This window comes from Hylobates moloch, unplaced genomic scaffold (genome assembly GCF_009828535.3).
Source record: "Hylobates moloch isolate HMO894 unplaced genomic scaffold, HMol_V3 SCAFFOLD_5, whole genome shotgun sequence".
In the NCBI taxonomy this organism is placed as follows: Eukaryota; Metazoa; Chordata; class Mammalia; order Primates; family Hylobatidae; genus Hylobates; species Hylobates moloch.
The window spans coordinates 117,453,051-117,473,156 of NW_026652280.1; the positions used below are offsets into that span (position 1 = coordinate 117,453,051).

At 50.4% G+C, this 20,106-nt stretch overlaps 1 protein-coding gene across 1 annotated transcript in view; it reads right to left on the minus strand.

Moving 5' to 3' along the window:
* SLC6A17 (solute carrier family 6 member 17) overlaps positions 1–1,875 on the minus strand; it is a 31,981-nt gene extending 30,106 nt beyond the window's left edge. The window contains exon 1 of the mRNA XM_032155064.2: positions 1,590–1,875. Within this exon, the coding sequence (XP_032010955.1) occupies positions 1,590–1,875 (286 nt within the window). The remainder of the gene's footprint in view (positions 1–1,589) is intronic.
* Positions 1,876–20,106: the final 18,231 nt, after the last annotated feature.

Below are 20,106 nucleotides of genomic sequence, written 5' to 3' on the forward strand. Positions count from 1 at the left end.
TGTGTGGCATAGAAAGGGATTCTGTAATTCATCACCAAGTGCCCAGGCAGAACTGATCATCTAAGCTAGAAAGAACAAGGTTAGAGGTTCCCGGCTAAGTCCTCCAATGCCACATGTCCTTTGAAGTCATTTTAGTTGCCTTGGAGCTCTTCTCAACATCTCACAGGTCATAAAGAAACCATACACTTTTATATCTTTGCTTTGGGCTAGTCTTATATCAACTCAGTTACCATGCCATGCAGGCCACAAGCGCTGATTGACAGTTATTTATTAAAAAGTAAAAAATATCTTTCAAGCAAGGAGACCATGCAGCTAATATAACATGCTATGGGGGAAAAGATGGAAGCCTTTGGCCTAATTCAATCACAAGAGTTCAGGTGGGCATTCTCACTCCCTACCCTTCAAAAGAAACTGGGAAGGAGAAGCCTCCCAGCCAAACATGGCCTTCTAAACTAGGGAAAGATGCATCCTGGAGAGGAGGGGACTGCGTCTTTGGAAAAGATTACATGGCAAGAGTTCCACAAGCAAGGAAGGAAGGAGCTGGGGTAAAATGCCTGCCAAGCTGGGGCCACCCAACAGGCTGGAGCATGCCATGCCAGGCACAGGTACTCAGGAGCACAAGAGCTCTTGCTAGTTGACTTTCCCAGGACCAGAGGTCTGGGCTTGCAAATCTCTCTGTTTCCAGCCTATTGGGGTTTTCTTTATTTTTAGTTAGTTGATCCCTGGTTTCAGGGAAAGCTGCCTTTGGACAATTCCTGGGGGCTGGAAGTGGTGGTAGTGGTTTGATACCAGGGGCAACATCCTCAAGAGGGATTCAAGCACAGGGGGCAGTGTGAAGGCCCCTCCTACCCGGAGGCAGTAGATATGGAGGCTAAGTGCCCAGGCTCTGGGCAAGCCTGTCCAGGTTTGAACCCTGACTTTATCACTAGCTGTAACCTTGATCACCCACAACCTTGAACAAGTTATCTAACCAATTTGTGCCTCAGTATTGTAGTCTGTAAAACAAGGATGATAACAACTCCTTCATATAAGGCTGTTGGGAGGATTTGATGGTTGAATCACATAAAATTGGTGCTTTGGTTGTTCTAAGATGCTCAAATATCAGCAGTTTCAGGCACTTAGCCTTAATATCCATTAAGCCCTTAGAACAGTGCCTAGTACCTTGTAAGCATTTAGTAATAATGGCCAACAGGTGCTCCTTACCGTGTCAGGTAGTGTGTTGCCCATTCTGCATGTAAAGCTCATTTAATCTTCCCAACTATCCTGTGAGGCAGGAGCTACTATTATTCTCATTTTGCAGATGAGGCACAGAAAGGTTAAGCAGTTTGTAGTAGGTCCCAAAGTTGATTGGCAGGGCTGGAATCTGAACCCAGGCAGTCTGGGGCCAGAGCCCACTTTCTTATCATGTCCTGTAGTCTCTTGGTAGCTACTAACTATCATTATAGCTATTCCTGGGGCGTCTTACTCTGGAATCCTGAGCTCCAACCTACAAGGGCTCCAGTTCTGCCTCAGCAAAGGGGTGTTCTTTTTTACCCCTCAGCCCGGCCTATTTGCAAGGGACCCCTGATGCAGGCAGAGCTGTCTCTTACCTCCTCCATTTTTCTGGCACAGGTAGGGGAACCTCCAGATGTTGCCGAGGCCCACAGAGAAGCCGATCTGGGCCAGGATGTACTGCAGCTTACTGTTCCAGGCCGGCCGGTCCTCTGCGTCCAGCTCCTCCTCCACCGCCTTCTGCTTGTCGCCTGCCTCGCCAGCCACATTCAGTACACTCTGCTTATAGTCCACAGGCTCCTCGAGGGCCAGCAGGTCGGCCACTGACTCAGTGACATGCTCGCTGCTGTGCTCACGCTGGGTCACTTTGCTGTTCTTCGGCATTGATGCCACCTGGGCCGTGTAGCCCTGCTCCCCAGCACACAGAGAAGATGGAATTCAGCTGCTGTTAGCTCCTTCTCATCCAGGGACCTAGGAAACCAGGTGAGCAGTAGAGGATTATCTGACCACACCAGGAAGGTGAGGAGCCCAAAGTGGACACAACACGAATTAACTCCCCATCACACTCTGAGGCAGGTCAAAGGCCTCATATATTCAGCTTGCCCGCCCTCCCTCCCCGTCAGGGGCTGCCCGGTGAGGAGCTCAAGGCCTACAGACTCAGTTTCTCCAGAGGCTTGACCCGAGCATTATTTGAAAAGTAAACCTAAAGGGGCAAAATAGGCAAAGCCATACTCCAAACCCAAGTAGAGCGTTATCCGTGAAGACATTTCTCTCTTCCATACTGCAGAGCTTAGAGTGCTCAAGCCCCTTTGGAGGCCCATACAGCCTTCCCCTTCCAGGTGTTCTGCTTAGCCAAAACCACCTGGCGGGAGCCACGGAAGCCAGCGCCTTCCTTCCTTAGGGCCTTTTCATTCAAAATGCAGGGATTATACCAGGAACTGGTTAGAAAAGGGACATCTTAGGCTTGCATCAGACCTCCTGAATCAATCTCTGCCTTTTTACAGGATCCCTAGGTGATTAAAAAAAAAAAAAGGCTCTTGAGCCATCACCAGGGGGCCCCTGGACACCAGTGCCTACGGCATCTCCATTCCCCTGGCTGGAGTGGTTGACCAGGCTCAGCTAAAGATTCTGGCACCAGAAGCCAAGAGCTGTTTGCTCAGTGCCAATGAATCTTGGGTCATTGCTCAGCACTGACATTATCTGAGGACTTCTGCAGCCAAGAGCTGGTTCTTCATCCTTCAGCGACAGTTTTACAGCAGATAATGTCTGCACAACACGGGCGGGGGAGGCAAAACCCTCCCCTGCTCCTGCCAGTCCTCATTTGTCTTTCATGCTTTCCCTTAAAGAAATAAAGCACCAAGAAAATGAAGCCTTTGAAGAATTCCACCATTCCATTATGTTTCAAGGCACCCCCTCATTAAGGGAAGGTTGGAGGATTTAAAATTAAACACACACACCCCAGCCTGCGGTTGCCCTGCATCTTTCTAGGGATGCAACTTAACCAGCTCTGTAATTACTTTATTAAGGGAAAGAGCTGTCTCTGGAAGCCGGGCTCCCTGTTTGTTCTCCTGGTAGGTATGTGCCACCTGAATGGCACTGGCAAGGTTGCTGTGCAGTACAAGGGCCAGGCCCGTCCTTCCTACCAGCCTTGACCCAGACCTCCTGGCTGACCCCAGCCAAGGCCTGACCATCAAGGAGAACTGCCAGCCAGGCCCTGTTACACTTGTAATGAAACTGGGAGGTTTATGGGGTTAGCTAGCCCTCCCTAGGCCAGGTCTTGGACCACATTAGCAGGTGACACCTGCTGCCCTCCTCTTCCAAGGGGACAGTGAGTCTTCAGTGACTGCCCCCTCACACCTCAAGAATAGACAGCGTTAGGCTTTGGGGTAACTATGACAGGGCCAGCCTGGTTAGAGGACCACATAATTCCCTATAAGAAGCTCTCTGCTGGGACTCACTTCACAGTGGGTCAGTTGAACACCCCATTGTGTCCTGAAAGGTGCCCCACGGGTGGCACTTGTGCATCTGTGGAACTTTCAGCCCTGGGCCTCCCCCCAGGGCTGCCGTGTTGCCTGTATTACACAAATGAAGTGTGGCCTTAGGAGTTACGCAATGGAGAGGCCTGTGTCCTTGCCTGGGCTGCCAGGATGAGCTCCTCTCCTCACTCAGCAGGTCCCCGTCTGCAGGGCGTGCAAACAGAGAAATGGCTGCCTATCAAGGCATCTCCCCCTCCCCTGCAGCTTACATCCAGAGCTGTTACTAAAGACGAGATCTGGGAAGAAGGGTGGGGGTCCTTCTGGAGCCTGCAATCACTAGAGTTCCTTGGCTCAGAGCCTGTCCCCGGCCACTCTGCCTGCAGCAGGGTTTGAGCAGAGCAATCTGCAGTGCATTAGGTATGATTTACTGATCATCAAGCCACAACTAGAGAAAACCAAGGGGGTTTCCTGCAAGTCTGCAGAATTTATCTTGCTGCTCACCAATTGGAGCACATATTTCTCCATAAATAGCCTAGTGAGTGGCAGCTTCGGTCACCAAGATGAGAAAGGGCTGGGAGGGAAAAAGGCATCATTTTAAACGAGGAGGACTCAAGGACATTCTGGTAAAGCAGAAGAAGGATACCTACAGCAGCATCCAGCAACCACAGGGCATCAGCTAATACAAGCTTCCTCCTTCTTCCCCAGATGTCACTGACGCCATGTGCATCCCGCACTGAGGGATGGGGGCCCAAGGACTCCTGTGCCATTAGGTCTGCAGGATGCAAAGGGCTTGTACAAACCTCCAGGCTGAGGCACTGGGCTGGGTGCAGTCATGACTGGAACCCTCTGTGTCCAGTGAACATGCCCAGGTGACAGCAGGGTCAGACTCAGAAATTAAAGCTTGAGGGACCCTAGCAATTGTGTGACTCAACGTTCCCATTTTACCTCTGAGGAAACTGAGGCCCAGAGACAGGAACTGAATTGCCCAAAGCTACTCAGGTTCTCCTAACACCCTGACCAGAGCCTTGTCTGGGACAAAGTCAGTAGAGGTGGGGGACACAGGGAGAAGATCACTGGGTGTGGGAGTGTGAGGCATGGGCTGTGAAGCCTGACAGGCCTGGAGTTGAGAGTTCTCACTTCATTCATTGACTCACTCACTCACCTGACATACATTTCCTGAGTGCCTCCTATATGCCAGCCTCTGTTCTAGGTGTGAGGGATACAGCAGCAAACAAAACAGGCAAAGTGTCTCCTCTTGTGGAGTTTGCATTTCATGTGGAACGGCCGGATACTAAAGAAATCGATGGGTAATATAATGGCCAGGGGTGATACATGCTGTAAAGAGAATCACACCGGAGGGGCGGAGCAAGCTGGCAGGCGGCTCTTTTATGCTGGATGCGGGGGTCGGGGGAGCACTCAGGAAGGGCATCTCTGAGGAGGTGACATTTGAGCAGAGGCGTGAATGACAGGAAAGAGCATTGGCTGAGCGAACAGCAGACACAAAGCTCCCAAAAAGGAAGCAGCCCTGGGAATTCCAGGAAGAGGAAGGTGGCCAGAGCCACGGGGCAGAATGAGAGGCGGAGACAGGGAGAGGTGTGCTGGGGAGGGAGGAGCACGGCTGTGCTGTGTGTGAGGACTGGGGCAGGTGCTCTGAGGGAGGTGGGCAGCCCTGGGGCCTTGGCCACACGCTAGCTCTTGGACAAGGCACTTTAATTATGTGAGTGTCTGTCTCCTCATGGAGGAAAAGGTTGCATTTAATGATGGTTCCCATCTCCCAGGGAGGGCTGCTGTGAGGGTCCAATGAGCGGCTGCACACGGAGTGCCTGGCATAGAGCTTGGCACACAGAAAGCACCCAAATGGTAGCAGCCACTGCCTGGAAGCCTTGCGTTGTTTACCTCTATACATTTAAAAAATATGTAAGTCCCCATATGGATATTTGGTCCCATCAATCCCATTTCTTCTCAAGAAAGGCCAAAGAGAGCTGACCATGGGAGTGGGGGTGGGTGGAGAGAAGCATCCTGCACCACCTCAGCAATGCCCACTTTCTTCTTCAGAACTGGTGTCCACCTAGGGCACCCCCTAGAAAGTCCTACCATGCACCACACCCCAGGGTCAAAGGAAGTCAGGCAAAGGTCCCGCAGCTCCCAGCTTGGATCCAAAAGACCAGCAATATTATTTATTATTAATAAAAACAAGGCCTGTATTAAAAGTTTAGCATTGTTGTTATTCAAATGTACTTCGTGTCTGGAATAGCTTGAGACCACTAAAAACCTTTTTTTTTCTTTTTTTACCAACATGGGTTGGTGATCCTGCTCAGGAGTAAGATGCCCTGGGTTCCAACCCCAGCTCACTGCGTGCCAGCCACCTGGCCTGGGCAACTTTTCTAGCCTCTCTGAGCTTCAGTTTCCTCATGTGTCAAGGGAGGGTGCCAGCGGTGCCCACCTCACCATACTGTGAGGAGGATACATTGTACTGGTCTTAGAACCATGCCGGCACCCAAGAAGCGCTCACAAATGGTACCTCTTCTTCAGCTCTCATTCAATTCATACCCCAGTGGAAGCAGTGACTTGGAACAACCCTCCCTGCTCCACCCCCAGTTCCCTGAAGCCATGTGCTGGTGAAAGGTCAGCTTTTAGAGTAAGCAGGAACTGGGAATCCAAAGTGTACCCAGCCAATGACCCCAAAGCCTTGTCTGGGAGAAGCAACAGGATCAGAGAAGGACCCTGAGAGGGGTGATTCCTCTCTTCCCATACCCATGTATCTCATGGAACCAGCCACAATCCAGGTATCAGCAGGCCAGCTAGGTGCCGGGCCTGACCAACCTACTGTGCAAACTGGTACCATTGCCCTAACTTCTCCAGATCTCAGTTTTCCTGTGTGTAAAATGGGTTGGCATGGATGGCCTCCAAGACCCCCTGCAGCTCTAGCATATATCTATTGAGAGTCCCTCCTGCTTGTGGGTATGAGCAAAGAGCCAACTGCCCCAGGCACCTGTAACAATGGATGCGAAAGGTAAGTTCTGTCTGCCCTGCTACCCTCCATCAGCTGAGAACCCACTGGAGCATGGTAGAGATGTGGTGACAGCCAGCACAGCCGTATTCTAATTATCCCCCCCGTAGTAGCTGGGGTGGGTTGTGAAGTGGCTTTCACGAGCAACACGTTGGATGATGAAGCTGCAAGGTACTCTCTGAAAGGAGTGCCTCCATCCCTGAAAGCACAGCGCACAGGGGCATGAGTGCCGAGAAGGCCCTCAGTGCCAGCTTGTCACTTAGCAACAGAGGTGGCTTGCAGCTCAGAATAGCTCCTGTGAGAGAAGCAGGTCGGAGCAAGTGAACTGCGAATCTTCTTGAAAGGGGAAAAAATAGTGTGACTGGGAGGCAGACAGGTAAAAATATCTCCTGCCAGAGGGGTGAGGGCTCCATGAAAATTTGTCAAGCACAGCATCCGGCAATTAGCTCAAGGTGGTGGGGGATGGCTGCTCTCACCCTGGCACCAGCACAAAGCCTGGAGCCCCTCCACCCCACAGCAGCCAGGGAGGAGGAGAAGGGAAGAGGGGCCCTTTTGTAATGATGAAGGCAGCTCCCTGAGCACCCACCTCCTGGGCCTGGGGTGTTTCTTGCTGGGGAAGGTTCAGGTAACTCAAGGGACAAAGAGAATCATTTATTTTCCAAGTTAGACTCCCCAGGGGAGGTGAGTGGGGGAGCCACCATCTTTGGGGAAGTAGGCAGTCACCTAATTACAATGACCACAGACACCACAGTGCCCACCCTGCCCCGCCCCTCCCCGTGCTCCTGACCCTGCTATCCTTGGGTCTTGTGGCTCTGGAAAGAGCGGCTGTGGCCAAGCACATCCTTAAAAAGCAACTCTTCAGGGTGTTCCAACAGGCACCCTGAAGAGCCCCCAAGAAGAGGAAATCGTGGAAGTGGTCCCCACTCAGGACCTCAAAGCCAACTCTCTGGCTAGATGCTTGCAGCAGGCTCCCAGCTCACTTTCCCCGCCGGCATCCTATACATTGCCTTCAGTGGCATCTTCTGGAAATGCCATGCCGCCCCACTCCCACTGCCTACTGAAGGGAGCCCAAGGCCCTTTCCGAGGCATTTGGGCCCCCTCTATCTCCCGGGCCTCGTCTTCCACTTCCTCCCAGCCCACTCACCACTCACTCTAGACTAACCACTTCCCATCCCCTGACAGCTGAAGCCTTCTAGGTCCCCTGCCTCGCCTCTATGACAACTCCTGCGAGTCTGTGAGTGAGCATTAACGCTCTGCCCTTCTCAGCACACTCCTCGTAACACTCTTTTACACTATTTTACTATTTGGCTGTCTGGTACAACTAGTTGTCATTACGCCTGATCCCTTTTCTGAACAGCAAGCTCCTTGAGGCAGGAGCGAAGGTGCATTCAGCTTTGTGCCCACCCTTCACTGCTTCCTACACACCCAGTGCTTCGCACACACAGATTATCCTACACATTTCTGTGGGCAGAACATGGTATTTACAGGTGTTCTAGGGTCCCTGCCTTCCAACCCTCTGAGAACAACCTGCTTCTCATGTTGAAATCTTACTACTGCCTCACCTTTGAAACAAAGAGGTGGGGTAAAACACAGCAGTGACTAGAGAGACATTTGAACCTACCGGAAGTCTGCATGTCCCAGCCAGGGGGACTCTAATCTGGTGCAGCCCTGCAGCACACATAGGGAGAGCCCCAAGACTTGGAAGCCAGTTTCTGTTTCTTATTCATCAGTAAAATGAGGAGCAGTGCTTGCCTGCTTACCTACCAGCTGCATCTGGTTACCACATGGATGGAAGGAGAAAGAGAAAGAAAAGCTTATTGAAAAAATCAAATGAACAGAGTGGTGATTTCTTTTTACTCCATTTCACAGATTTGTCGGGTTTGTGTTTTGGTCTTCCATTTCGTACCTCAGTTGACACCATCTTTGCTTCTGCAAGGCCAAATCCTGGTATCTTATTATAATATGAGCATGATAAATATGATATGATCAAATTGAATGAGTGCATAAATGAATTGATCCATTTTTGAACACCCCAAAGTTCATGGAGTCTGATGTGTTTTTCCAGCTTCTAGTTTTTTCCATTTTCTGATGCAATATTCTGATGCCAAGACCATATCATGCCCCAAGGATGCCCCAAGTGACAGTTTGAAAGCTAGGATACACTAAGAAGCCTGGCCATCCCTTTGTGACTTTTGGCCACTTTCAAAAGAGCCCGTATTTGTGCTGTACCTTCCCTACTTTGTAGACAGAATCCATCCTCACCTCAGGGAAATCATCTTTGGGTGGGCACAGTCCTGACACACAGCATGGCTTGGGACTTGTGGGATCATTCCAAACAAGAAATCTAGCTGAGGAGCCAGTGGCACCTTCTGCAGCCCTTTCTTACTTTCCTGTTGCATTTGCCGAGTCTGTTCTCTTGAGTCAATACCTTGTTTTCTTAGTCAAGAAGGAAGGGAAGCAGGAAAGGGGGCAGATGGTCCAGAGGAGGAGGAACTGGCACTGAAAAATGTGGGTGTGGCCAGTGCAAACAGATCTTGTGGTTCCATTTTACCATCTCACGTGGGAGAACGCATGCTCTGTGTGCATGTAAACAAGGGCAGCCCCAGGAAGCACTCCCCCAACCCATGCATTCTCTCTTTACTAGAATTCAGGTGCTGAGGGATCCACTGGGGGAACTTCTGAAGGCAGAGTGGGGTGTAGTAATAATAACAATGACAACACAGCACATACGCCATAATTCTTGAGTCCCATCTCTGTGGCAACCACCATGCTGAGCACCAAACAGATATTAGCTCCTTTAATCCTGCCAGTAATTATATCAGGTAGATACCACTGTTATTCCCATTTTACAAATGAAGACATGGAAGCTTAGAGGGATAATTACCTATATTTCATTGAATCTAGGATCCTTTGATGCTGGCACTTTCTTGAACTTACCAGAAAGGGTCCATCAGAGTTTTCCACCCAACTAGGGTGAGCTACCATAGACCCACAGCCATTTTGAAACAGCTATTGATTGCATGTCATGTCCTGATTTTAAGAGGTGGCAATGTGCAAAAATATGCATTTTGGAATTGATGAAATAAGGCAAGTCATCCAAAGCCCCTGGATCTGCACTGACAGACTGACCCTGGAGCCTGACTTTCAACCTCAATGCTACCATGGGTTTTAGAGCCAGGAAAACCTAAAGTCCTGCTCTGCCATTTATGAGATGTTAGTCTTTGGGAAAGTACATAAACCCTCTTGGTTTTACCTTCTGGACCTGAAAAGATAGGGATGAAGGATGCTACTCCTCACAGGGTTGTCATGAGTATAAAATGAGGTAACACAAGAGTTGTGCTCAACTCAGACCAGGCCCTCAGGGGCATGCCATCAACCAGTGCCAGCTACCACCTTCATGTGAGAACACGTGGGAAATGGGCTTAGCCAGGAATCAAGGCGTACTCACCCACATCCTACAATGCCCTGGAGCTGGGTGGGACATGCACGTGTGAGCCCAAGGACACAGTGGGCTGACAGGGGATGCTGGGGCTCAGTTCTCCAACTTCTACTCCCCTTTCGGCCTGGAAGGGGAGTAGAGCCCAGTGACTCCTATAAACTAGAGGTACTGCTGAAATACGGGATTTTAAAATATAGGATTTAAAATATTTTTAAATCTCTTTTCCTCCTTCTTTTCCTTTACTTCTTTCAACAAATATTTGCTGAACATTATGTTCTAGGCCCTGTTCTAGTACAACAGAGAACAGAGCAAATAATGTCCCTGCTCCACTGGATTTATATTCTAGTGCAGAGGGACAAATAGAAATCAGACAAATATATAATTTATAGTGTACATATAAACATACACTATATCTGATAGTATATATAAGCATATCAAATAAACATATACAATATAGAGTATGAGGGGGTGGAGCACAGCAGGGATGCTACAACAGAGATGGGGGTAAGGAAGTATGCTCTGATAAGGTGACATAAAGACTTGAACGGAGTGAGAGAGCGGGCCATGTGGATGTCCTGGGAAAGCATTCAGAGCAGAGGGAACAGAAAGTGCAAATGTCCTGAGGCAGGACCTGCATGCCTGGTGAGTACAAGGAACAGACAGATGGCCACGTGCCTAGAGCACCCTGAACAATGGAAGAGTGGGAGGTGCTGGGCTAGGAAGACAGTGAGTGTCCAGAGCAGGCAGGACTCCAGGAGCATGGAAAGGAGTTAGGGTTTTCTTTCAAGGCTAATGGGAAGCTGTTGGAGGTTTTCAAGCAGAGGAGTAATGTGACCTGACTATTTTTATTTTTATTTTATTTTATTTTTATTTATTTATTTTTTTTTGAGATGGAGTCTTGCTCTGTCGCCCAGGCTGGAGTGTAGTGGCGTGATCTTGGCTAACTGCAACCCCCACCTCCCGGGTTCAAGTGATTCTCCTGCCTCAGCCTCCTGAGTAGCTAGGATTACAGGCGCATGCCAGCACACCCAGCTAATTTTTGTATTTTTAGTAGAGACGGGGTTTCACCATGTTGGCAAGGATGGTCTGTATCTCCTGACCTCGTGATTTACCTGCCTCGGCCTCCCAAAGTGCTGGGATTACAGATGTGAGCCACCGCACCTGGCCTGACCTGACTATTTTTACAGGGATCAATGGCTGCCAGTAGGACAAGTGAAGAAACAGGGAGGGTAGGTAAGCAATGATGGTGATATGGATCAGGCTGTTGGATGAGACTTGAGATTTGAAGAGAAAGGGAAACTGAGGACCTGAGGTGCTGAAGGGCACACCAGGTCTCAGACAGATAAAGGACCCATGAGAGTATACCAATTTGGAAAAAGAAAAATTTTAAAAACCAGATGTGCATATAAAAGTCCAGGAACAACTAGAGAAAGCCTCATTCCCTTCTTTCCTCATTCATGGGGGGACCACCATGGGGACAGGTGAGTGCTCACGGCATCTGCCAAAATAATCTGACCTGGATTTTCTTAAAACCACTATTTTCTGTTGTCTTAGAAAGACACAGAGGGAACCAAGGGTGTTCAATTACCTGAGTTACCAAATGGACTGCTGAAGAGCTCTTGAAGGAATAGTGATCAGAAACCCTTAATTACAGTCCCAACATGATGTCTCTTTCCTGAAAATGAGAAGGGTTTGTGTCTCTTTTCTCACCAGCCTCCAGTGCAGCTTTGTAGAGGGCTGGGCAGAAAAGCATCCTATTGGGACAAGCCACAGGTGACCCACTGTGCTTACATATGTTATTTATCCTCCCAACAACTTAAAATACAATTCTTATCTTCAAGACAAAGAAGCCTCTATCATGTACAAGATTACCCAGCCATGAAATGGAAGAGCGGGGATTCCGACTGTCATCTACCAAACTGTAGCTATATTCTTTTTGACATACTGGTATGTTCCAATCTTTCGCATGTCATGACACAGAAAACAACACTAGCACGGCACACTGGGGTACATGGAGGAGGCGCCAGCCACCATGCGAGGCCATCCCAGGCTACTCCAAGGGATGAGGGCATCATTATTTCTGGGCCACATGGTACCCATCTGTGGCACTGGTTGGGAAGTTCTGCAGTGCACCATGCAGCCTTGCAAAATGATACATTCAGGAAGTCAACAGTGGACTGAGCCCATCTACCACCATTTCTCCCAGAGAGCAGGATCTTCCTCACTTGACCACGTTCTCTTCCAAAACTCACAATATAAAGCAATTTGGGGAACTGGTCAAGGAGATTCCTTCCAGCTGTTATGTGGAGTCCCAAATTACTAGCAGGCAGATGGCCCCAGTGGTGTGGCAGGACCACGGACAGCGCCCACCGGGTTATTCTGCGAGCCAGCCCCAGGTTGGGCAGTACAGAACGTCTGCTCTCCTTCCTTTAGACCTGGGCAAAGGAAGGGAGACCCATGTCCTCAATGAATACTCACTTGGCAGTACATTTTGGAACCACCCTATCGAGTGACTATTCATTCCTCTTGCAAGGTAGTTTTAGCAAACATTGCTTCTGCTCCATTTAGAGCTGGTGTAGGATTTAAAGCCTCAGGAACCCAGAGTCTTATAATTAAAGAAAAATGTAACTGGCAGAATTTTGGGGTGTGGACCAGTGAATTCCATTTGCAAGCAAAATAGAAGGTGGTAAATTAGTGGTATGCAGAATCCAGCAGAAATTCTAATTAAACCACTAATTAGAAATGATGGCGTACAGTGACAGGCAACTTGTTATCTTCAAATAAACTGCTAGGTAGGCTCAGGAAGGCAGAGTGGCAACTCAGTGGGACAACTGCAGCTAATGAGGTGACCCCAGCGCCTGTGAGCTGGGGTACGCACTCCTCTGCTGTATATGTGCCTCACTCCCACTCCACAAGAGGACATAGACTGGACAGGGCTTTGTGCCTCAACTCCCTAGTTGGGGACTCAGGCAACCTAGAACTCACCTGATGCAGAATTATTCTCTAACAAAACACACCTGGTTCTGAACATGAGAATAAGTGTATACAGTAATTCATATTGCATCTGAGCTTATGTTCTTACATGTGAATTTTCTGTACATATTGAATGTCTAACTATGTATTTAAAAAAAACTGGATTTGCCCATAAATGAGCAATGTTTTAAGAATCACTCATGGGAGGAGGAGGAGGAAGAGAAAAAGAATTATCAAAGGACTTATCTCCACAAAATGGCTGCCTATGAAGCAAGGGTTTCTGGGAAGTCCTCTTGGTCCACTGCCAGTGAGGAGCATTAATACTTACATTCAGTTATCCACCTTCAGGAACTTCCCCACTGAGATCTCAGGTGGTTTGGAGATGATGGGCAGGCTAGGACAGCATGTGCTTGTTCTGGGGATGGCGATTTTTCAGAGAAAGAGAAGAGACAGAGAAGCTGGAGGAATCAGGTGCCATGTTTCCCAGAATGGCCACGGACACGTGTGGCAGAGTTTTGGAGTGAGGAGAAAGTGGGCTCTCCGTGGGAAAAAGACCAGGAAGAAGCAAGTGGCATCTCCCCAAGCAGCCCTGCCAGAAGCTGCTCTAAATAACCTTGAAGTGTTAGCAGTTTTCTCTGGGGTCTGGGGCCTCACCAGAAACTGCTACAAATCCCTGGCATACACTCTTCAGCAGAGAAACCTGACCCACCAAGCTCCCATCAGCAAGTGGCCGTCCTTGATTCTGCATATGCAGAAATTCTCAGGGCAACATCCACCGGCTCTGACTCCTCTCACTGTTCTACACACGAACCCCTAGCTTGGACACATTTTAAGGGAATGAGGTCAAGGGCAGTAGAGGTCAGGAAGAGAAAGGCAGGGAAAGGACAAGAAAGCACAAAGATGGAGCCTGGGATCTTTTTCTGGATTTCAACCCACCTGGAGCCAAATACCATACCTTGGACATTTGGTTATGTTTGTTTTCCACCAATTTCCAATTAGTACAGGCCCATTTCCCCTTTTCCTGGGGCACTAACTTAAAAAAACTGGACCCACAGCTCTAGACAATCTTGTTTGGGTAAATGCCTAGGTTGTCAGCATTTATTAAGAATGTATTGCGGAAAAATACGACGTAGAGGTTAGGAACATGAAGTTTGGACATAGAGGTTAGGAACATGAAGTTTGGACTGAGTTCCAATTCTCTAGTTGCCACTCACTACCTGTGTGACCTTGAACAAATTATTTAACCTCTCTGAACCTTAAATTTTACAATCTGTAAACTAGAGATAGCAATATCTGTCTCCTGGGATTGTGATGAAGATTAAATGAGATGGTCTGGGAATAAAACACTTAGCACAGCACAGAAGCCTCAATAAGCAACTGGATATTATCAATTTGTGCCAAGCACATTGTGAGCCACTGGAATCCGGAACAGCGCTCACCCCTCCTAAAAGCATGCAAAGTAGGCATTTCCTCACAGATCACTGCCCCACTTGAGTTTGGGATAGTGCTCTAGCAATCAGATCTACCTATGGCACTGTGCTTCTGACCTCTGGCAGCCAGCAACATCATTCAGGGGAGGGAAGCACAGGGGCTGAGGTGACAGGTTTTTTTCCCCGCATCCTGGTGCTCCAGATGTTTGGCTGTGAGGACTTCTTGTAGCTCAGCCTGGGAGCAAGTGATAACTCAGAGCTAGTTCTAGCAAAAAAGCTTAAATCCATCTTCCCTTTAAACTATCCTGCTGCTTATCTTAGCAGCTTTAAAGGGATTAATGATGAATTGTCCTGCTGCAGCAAACCTGGACAGAAAAGGAGTATAAAGGAAGGGAGGGTACACAGGCAGAAGGAACGTGCTTCTCTGGAATCTTCTCATCTCTGTTTCTGTCATCCTTGGAATTTGCTCCTGGATCCAATGGGGAGGGCATTGGCTCCAGAATGAATGGTGAATGCAATGCATACACACACACACACACACACACACACACACACACATTTCCAGTAGCAGATTGGAGTCCCCTGAGCCAGCATGGCTTCTTTCTTGCTGCATTTGGGATCCCCTTATTTCCTTCACTCTTAAGGCACACACATTTTAGCTCAGCACCAAATCTGGACATTTTATAGATGGAGAAAACCAGGGGCCCAGAGTCCTTCAGGAAAACAGGAATCACACACCTCACTTTCCAGGAGAGGCCAGTCCCAGCTCTCCTGAATAGTTCTCTTGTAACTTTCAATTCTATTATGGATAGAATGGGTGGGGAGGAGGATGGCAAAACCTGAACAAAGAGAAATGACCCCTGAACTCCACCCAGCATGTGCTGCAGCTTGGGACCAGGCCACAGTCAGAAACAACCCCAAGGAGTCAAGGTCTGTGGTGCTGGAGTCACCCCAGAGCTGTTGCAGGTGGCCAAGGGCAGCTAGCAGACCCAGCACAGCTGAATCCCACCCCTACCCCAACACTAATCCTGCTCTTAATCAGGCTTCCCAATTTAGGGTCTCATGGGGATACTTGAGGGTTGGAAACAGATCTATGTGAAGCTGAGTTATGGGTCCTTCTCAATCACATGGGAAGCACCGAACCTTCATGTGTCCCCACATGCCCTTTCATGATGGAGCAGAAGCCATGAGAGAAAGAATTGCCTCTGGTTAAGTCCCAAAAGGGAAGGGATGGGGAACTAACATCTAATGAACACCTGCTGTGTCTAGCACCTGGCTCAAAATAAGCCTGCAGAAATAATATCATAGGCATCCCTGTTTTACAACTGAGGAAATTGAGACTCCCAAGGTGAAGTGACTTGCCCAAGGTCACCCCACTGGCACATGGCAGAACACTGGGCCCAGTTCTGACCACAATCACACAGCCTTTCCTTACCCTCCCCTTCACCTCTCCCCATCTCCCTGCCCAGCCCAGCCTGGCCCTGCTCACCTTCCCAAGGAGTCAGAGCTCCAGGACCCTTGCTCAGCAGCCAGAGCTCTGCTTAGCTCCCTCAGAAGACTTGCCCACCTCTGCCCAAAACACTTGGGCTCAGGCCATTCCTGCTCACGAGTCCTGCTAAAGAACTCCAATCAACTCACAAACAGCTGACACACGACTCTGTGTGTGACTCAGGCCAAACAAACTCACTCCAATCAGAGCTGGTGGGCACCATTTGCCTCCTGCACTGAGTCACCCACCAGGCTGAGCTGCAGGGATTCGCTGAAACTCAACCACCTACTTAGCCACAGATGTTCCACTGGAGAAAAATCCGGCAGTGGAGCTAAAGCCTCTGATGGTCCCTGTGGATGGGCCATGGCCAAGGACAATCAGGTGTGACCTCAAAGCTCTTCCTGCCCAGGTGATGGGTCCGCCTCACAGAGCCATGGGATAATGTAAGCACAGAACGAGACACAAGAACTCCCTACTGTTAACCTCAACACACTCTGACCTTGTTCTCCAGACATCAGTGAGTGTGTCCAGCAAGACCTTAACAGTTACGCGCTAACTAAAGTTTTGGCTGAATTTTTTTGGAGCCATTACAGGATTGTCTTTGTTCCTGACGTTCCTGTTAAAAAGGACAATGCCCGGAAAAGAATCTTCCTTCTCATGACCACTTCCCTGTCTCCCCAACTCACCCCCACCTGCCTCAAGTTCACAGCTGAATTGCCCCAAAGGTAGGTAGCTCTGGTTAGAAATCTCCTAATCCAAAAGGCCTGTTAAAGTATTTCTAAAAAAAAAAAAAAAGGAAAGAGGAATGGGATCAAAAAATATTTTCTAAAGCCAACTTGACAGGGCCTAGGTCCTGTAAGGTGAATGGCCTTGGGATTTCTGAACTTGATTTCTGACAGGGCTGTCTGGGCTTTAAAAGGAAAAGGAAACATCACGCTTCTTTCCAAGGCGGCCGCGCCCCTAGGGGAGCGGCCCTCCCCACAGTACTGCGAGCATCCAGCATCGCTTCAGAGCACGGCGCATACAGGCATAAATGTAGCAGAGGCCTCTCGCCCGGCCAGGACGGCGCCCCCTCCAGATGGGCACCACACGCACGTCCCCTGTCTCAGCCATTCCGTTCCCCAGATGCGCTTCCCACGAGGGAGGAAGGGCTCTCTGCTAGCTCCGAATCCAGCGAGGACCAGCCCCAGGACTGAGAATTAAATATTCATCTCGGGCGTGAGTGTTCTCCTTCGCTTGCCAATGTTACTGTCAAGGTCACAGGCCTGAGGCCGAGTGGCTGGGGCTGGGGTCTCCAGCCGCGTAGGAGGCTCCCAGTGGAACTGCGCCCTGGGCGCGCAGTTTCAAGCCGCGGATGGGCCGGGCAGGCCCCCTCCCGGTTCTCCGCGGGCGCTTGCCTCCGCAGCTCAGCCCAATTTCCTCCGGAGTTCTTGGGCCCTTCTGAGCACCAGAAGCTGAAGCCTGGTGTCCAACCCGTCCGTACGCCGCTGGGCACCCCGATGCGCGAAGGAGAGCGGGCCCCGGGGCTCCGTCGCCAGGCAACGGCGGCTGGAGCGGCGAGAGGAGCCCGGGACCAGCGCAGGGTCGGGCGGATGCGGGGGCAGCGCCGCCTCGCACCTTGGTCCTCAGCCCTCCCTGGCTGGGGCGGGGCCAGAACAGGGAAAGTTGCAGTGGCCGGCCCGGTAAAGCCAGGCGGGGCGCGGCCAGCGACTCACCTGTCACGCGTGGGTAGTCGCGCAGACTCGGCCTGTGCACTCCGACGGGTCGCGGACGCACAGCTCCTCCCCCGGGCCACAGGCCCCTGGCTGGGGCTGGGGCGACCCGGAGCTGCGCGCCAGCGCACGCGACTCGGCTCGTTCCTCACTCCCTGCCTCACCGCCAGTCCCAACCCGGCTCCGGCCCGCCGCGCGCTCGGGGCTCAGGGGAGCGTCGCGGAGACCCAGGTCCCACGGCGGAGAGAGCGCGCGGGATTGCAAAGACTGGGGCCGAGTGCCGCCCTCCCTGCGCCCTGGCCGCGCCGGTTCTGCGGAGCGGAACGGAGCTGGGCGGAGCGCTGCGCGCACTGTTCCCTCGCTTTCGAAAGGCCACCCTGGCGGCGGGGCGCCGTGACGCAGGCTTGACTCACGCGCGGGCCCGCGTCAATGCGAGGCTCTCCGGCAGCGAGCGAGGCTCTGATGGCCGACGTAGGCGGAGAGGGTGGGCGGGGGGCGGGAGAGGGAGTTGCAAGGGGGCTTAGCTTCTTGAGGCCCCTGGTCAGGGGATGCAGACCCTGGAGCCCTCGCCAGGGCTTCTGCCCTCGGAGAGGAATGGGGCCCCAATGGTTAAAGCCCTCCTGGACCCTGGGCCTCACTTTCTTCTTTTCAGACTCACCTCTTTCGGCCTTCTTTCATGAACTCAATCTCAATTCATGTGGTTATTTCCCCTGCCCTAGCCATTTCCACCTCCGTGCTTCTGTTCCCTTTCCTCGAGATGTCCTTCCACGCCTCCGTCCTTCCATCCTGCCATTCTGCAAGGCCGTTCCCTGTGCAGGTCAACTCTTCAGGACATCACTCATCTGTTGAGCACCTACTGTATGCCAGGGGCTGCAGAGGCTGAAAGGGTCACAGAGGTGAGGGAATGGAACCTCCTGGAGAGGCAGTGAGGGTTGACCCAGGTCTTCATAATACAAAGCGAAAGGATTGGAGAACCGTACAAGATGAGTAAAGTGGGGAGACAGTGACAGGGAAATTCTGACTGGTCTCTGAGTAGGCCTCTTGGAAGATCCTGGCCTAAAGGATGGACAGTCAGAAGGGGAGAAGGATGACCCCTGTGGAGTGGACAGCATGACAAGGGCATAGATGCAAGAGAGTAGAAACGTATGCGTGGGGTGGGGTGGTGGTTGCCTGAGCTGGAGCAGGGGTGGGGATGATGAGAGGTGAAGTTAGACAGAGAGGCAGGAGCCATCCTGCCAGGGCCTTGGGGGGCCGTTATGGGAGTCTGGATGAATTATCTCTCCTCTAGGGAACACTAAGGGGGCCTTTGGCATCCAAGGCAGGTGTTTGGGAGGAATGGGAGATGGGAGGTTGTCTCAGTTGTCTTAGTGAAAGGTGGTAAGGGCCATTGTCAAGAACTCTGAAGGGTCTGAGATTTTACACTTACAATCTAAGTTATCCTGCCAGTTTCATGGATGCCAGCAGAAGACAGGAAACTCTGGGCCAGACACAAAGGACTTTAATTACTCATGGCACAGCAGGCTGCAATAGCTTCACATTCAGATCACCTTCCCTTAACTCTAAAGTCCCACGGGAGGGACATGAGACCAGAGAATCACAGGGAAGTCCTTAGGAAGCGTGAGGAGCCCACTTGAAGTTGGTGGCCATGAAGGCAGACGGAGACTAGTGGACCACAGTCTGGACCACACACACTGAGAAACTCCAAGCTTAGGAAACCCCCATCTTTTATAATGCGCTGCAAGCAAACTTGCCCGACATTTGCCTTACACATATCTTTATTATACTGGACAGCGAACAGAACTGCTCTCCGCCAGAGGGAGACGCTATCGTTGGAGGCTGTTTGCTATGCAACCATCCTCCAAAAGATAGTGGGAACAAAAAAGCCATCAGTGCCTCTGCCCACAAGACTTGTGGGAACACAAGACACCCATAGAGAATTATCTCCCGATAGAAAAATTCTTTCAACAACTATTTAGTGAGCCTAGTGTTTACTTTACGCTGTCCCAGGCCCTGAGGAGATAGCAAAAAATGAGACAGATAATAATCTCTGCCCTTATAGAGTTTACATTCTGGTGGAAGCAACCAGGGAAGCAGATGGGGTGGAGTGGCATGGCAGGAAGTAGCAAGAGACAGGACAGAGATGAACAAATAGAATGTGACAACTGACGTGGTGTGGGAGGTGAGAGGAAGGAACCTATCAGAGATAGGCAGTGTTAAGGCAAGAGAACTTACAGGTGGTGTGGCCATGGGGAAGGGGAAGGACTTTGGAGCCTCATAGATCTAAGTTTTCATCCTGACTGCTATTTACTAGAGACCTTGAGCTAGTGACATAACCTGTCTGAACTTCTGTTCCCGTGTCTGTAAAATGAATGGTACATACCCCATAAGGTTGTTATGATGATCATGAGATGATTGTTCTAAAATATCTGGTATTGGCCAGGCACGGTGGCTCACACCTGCAATCCCAGCACTTTGGGAGGCCAAGTTGGGAGGACTGCTTAAGCCCAGGAATTCAAGACCAGCGTGGGCAACATAGCAAGTGCTCCTCTCTAAAAACAAAAACAAAAAAACAAAAAAAAAAAGTAA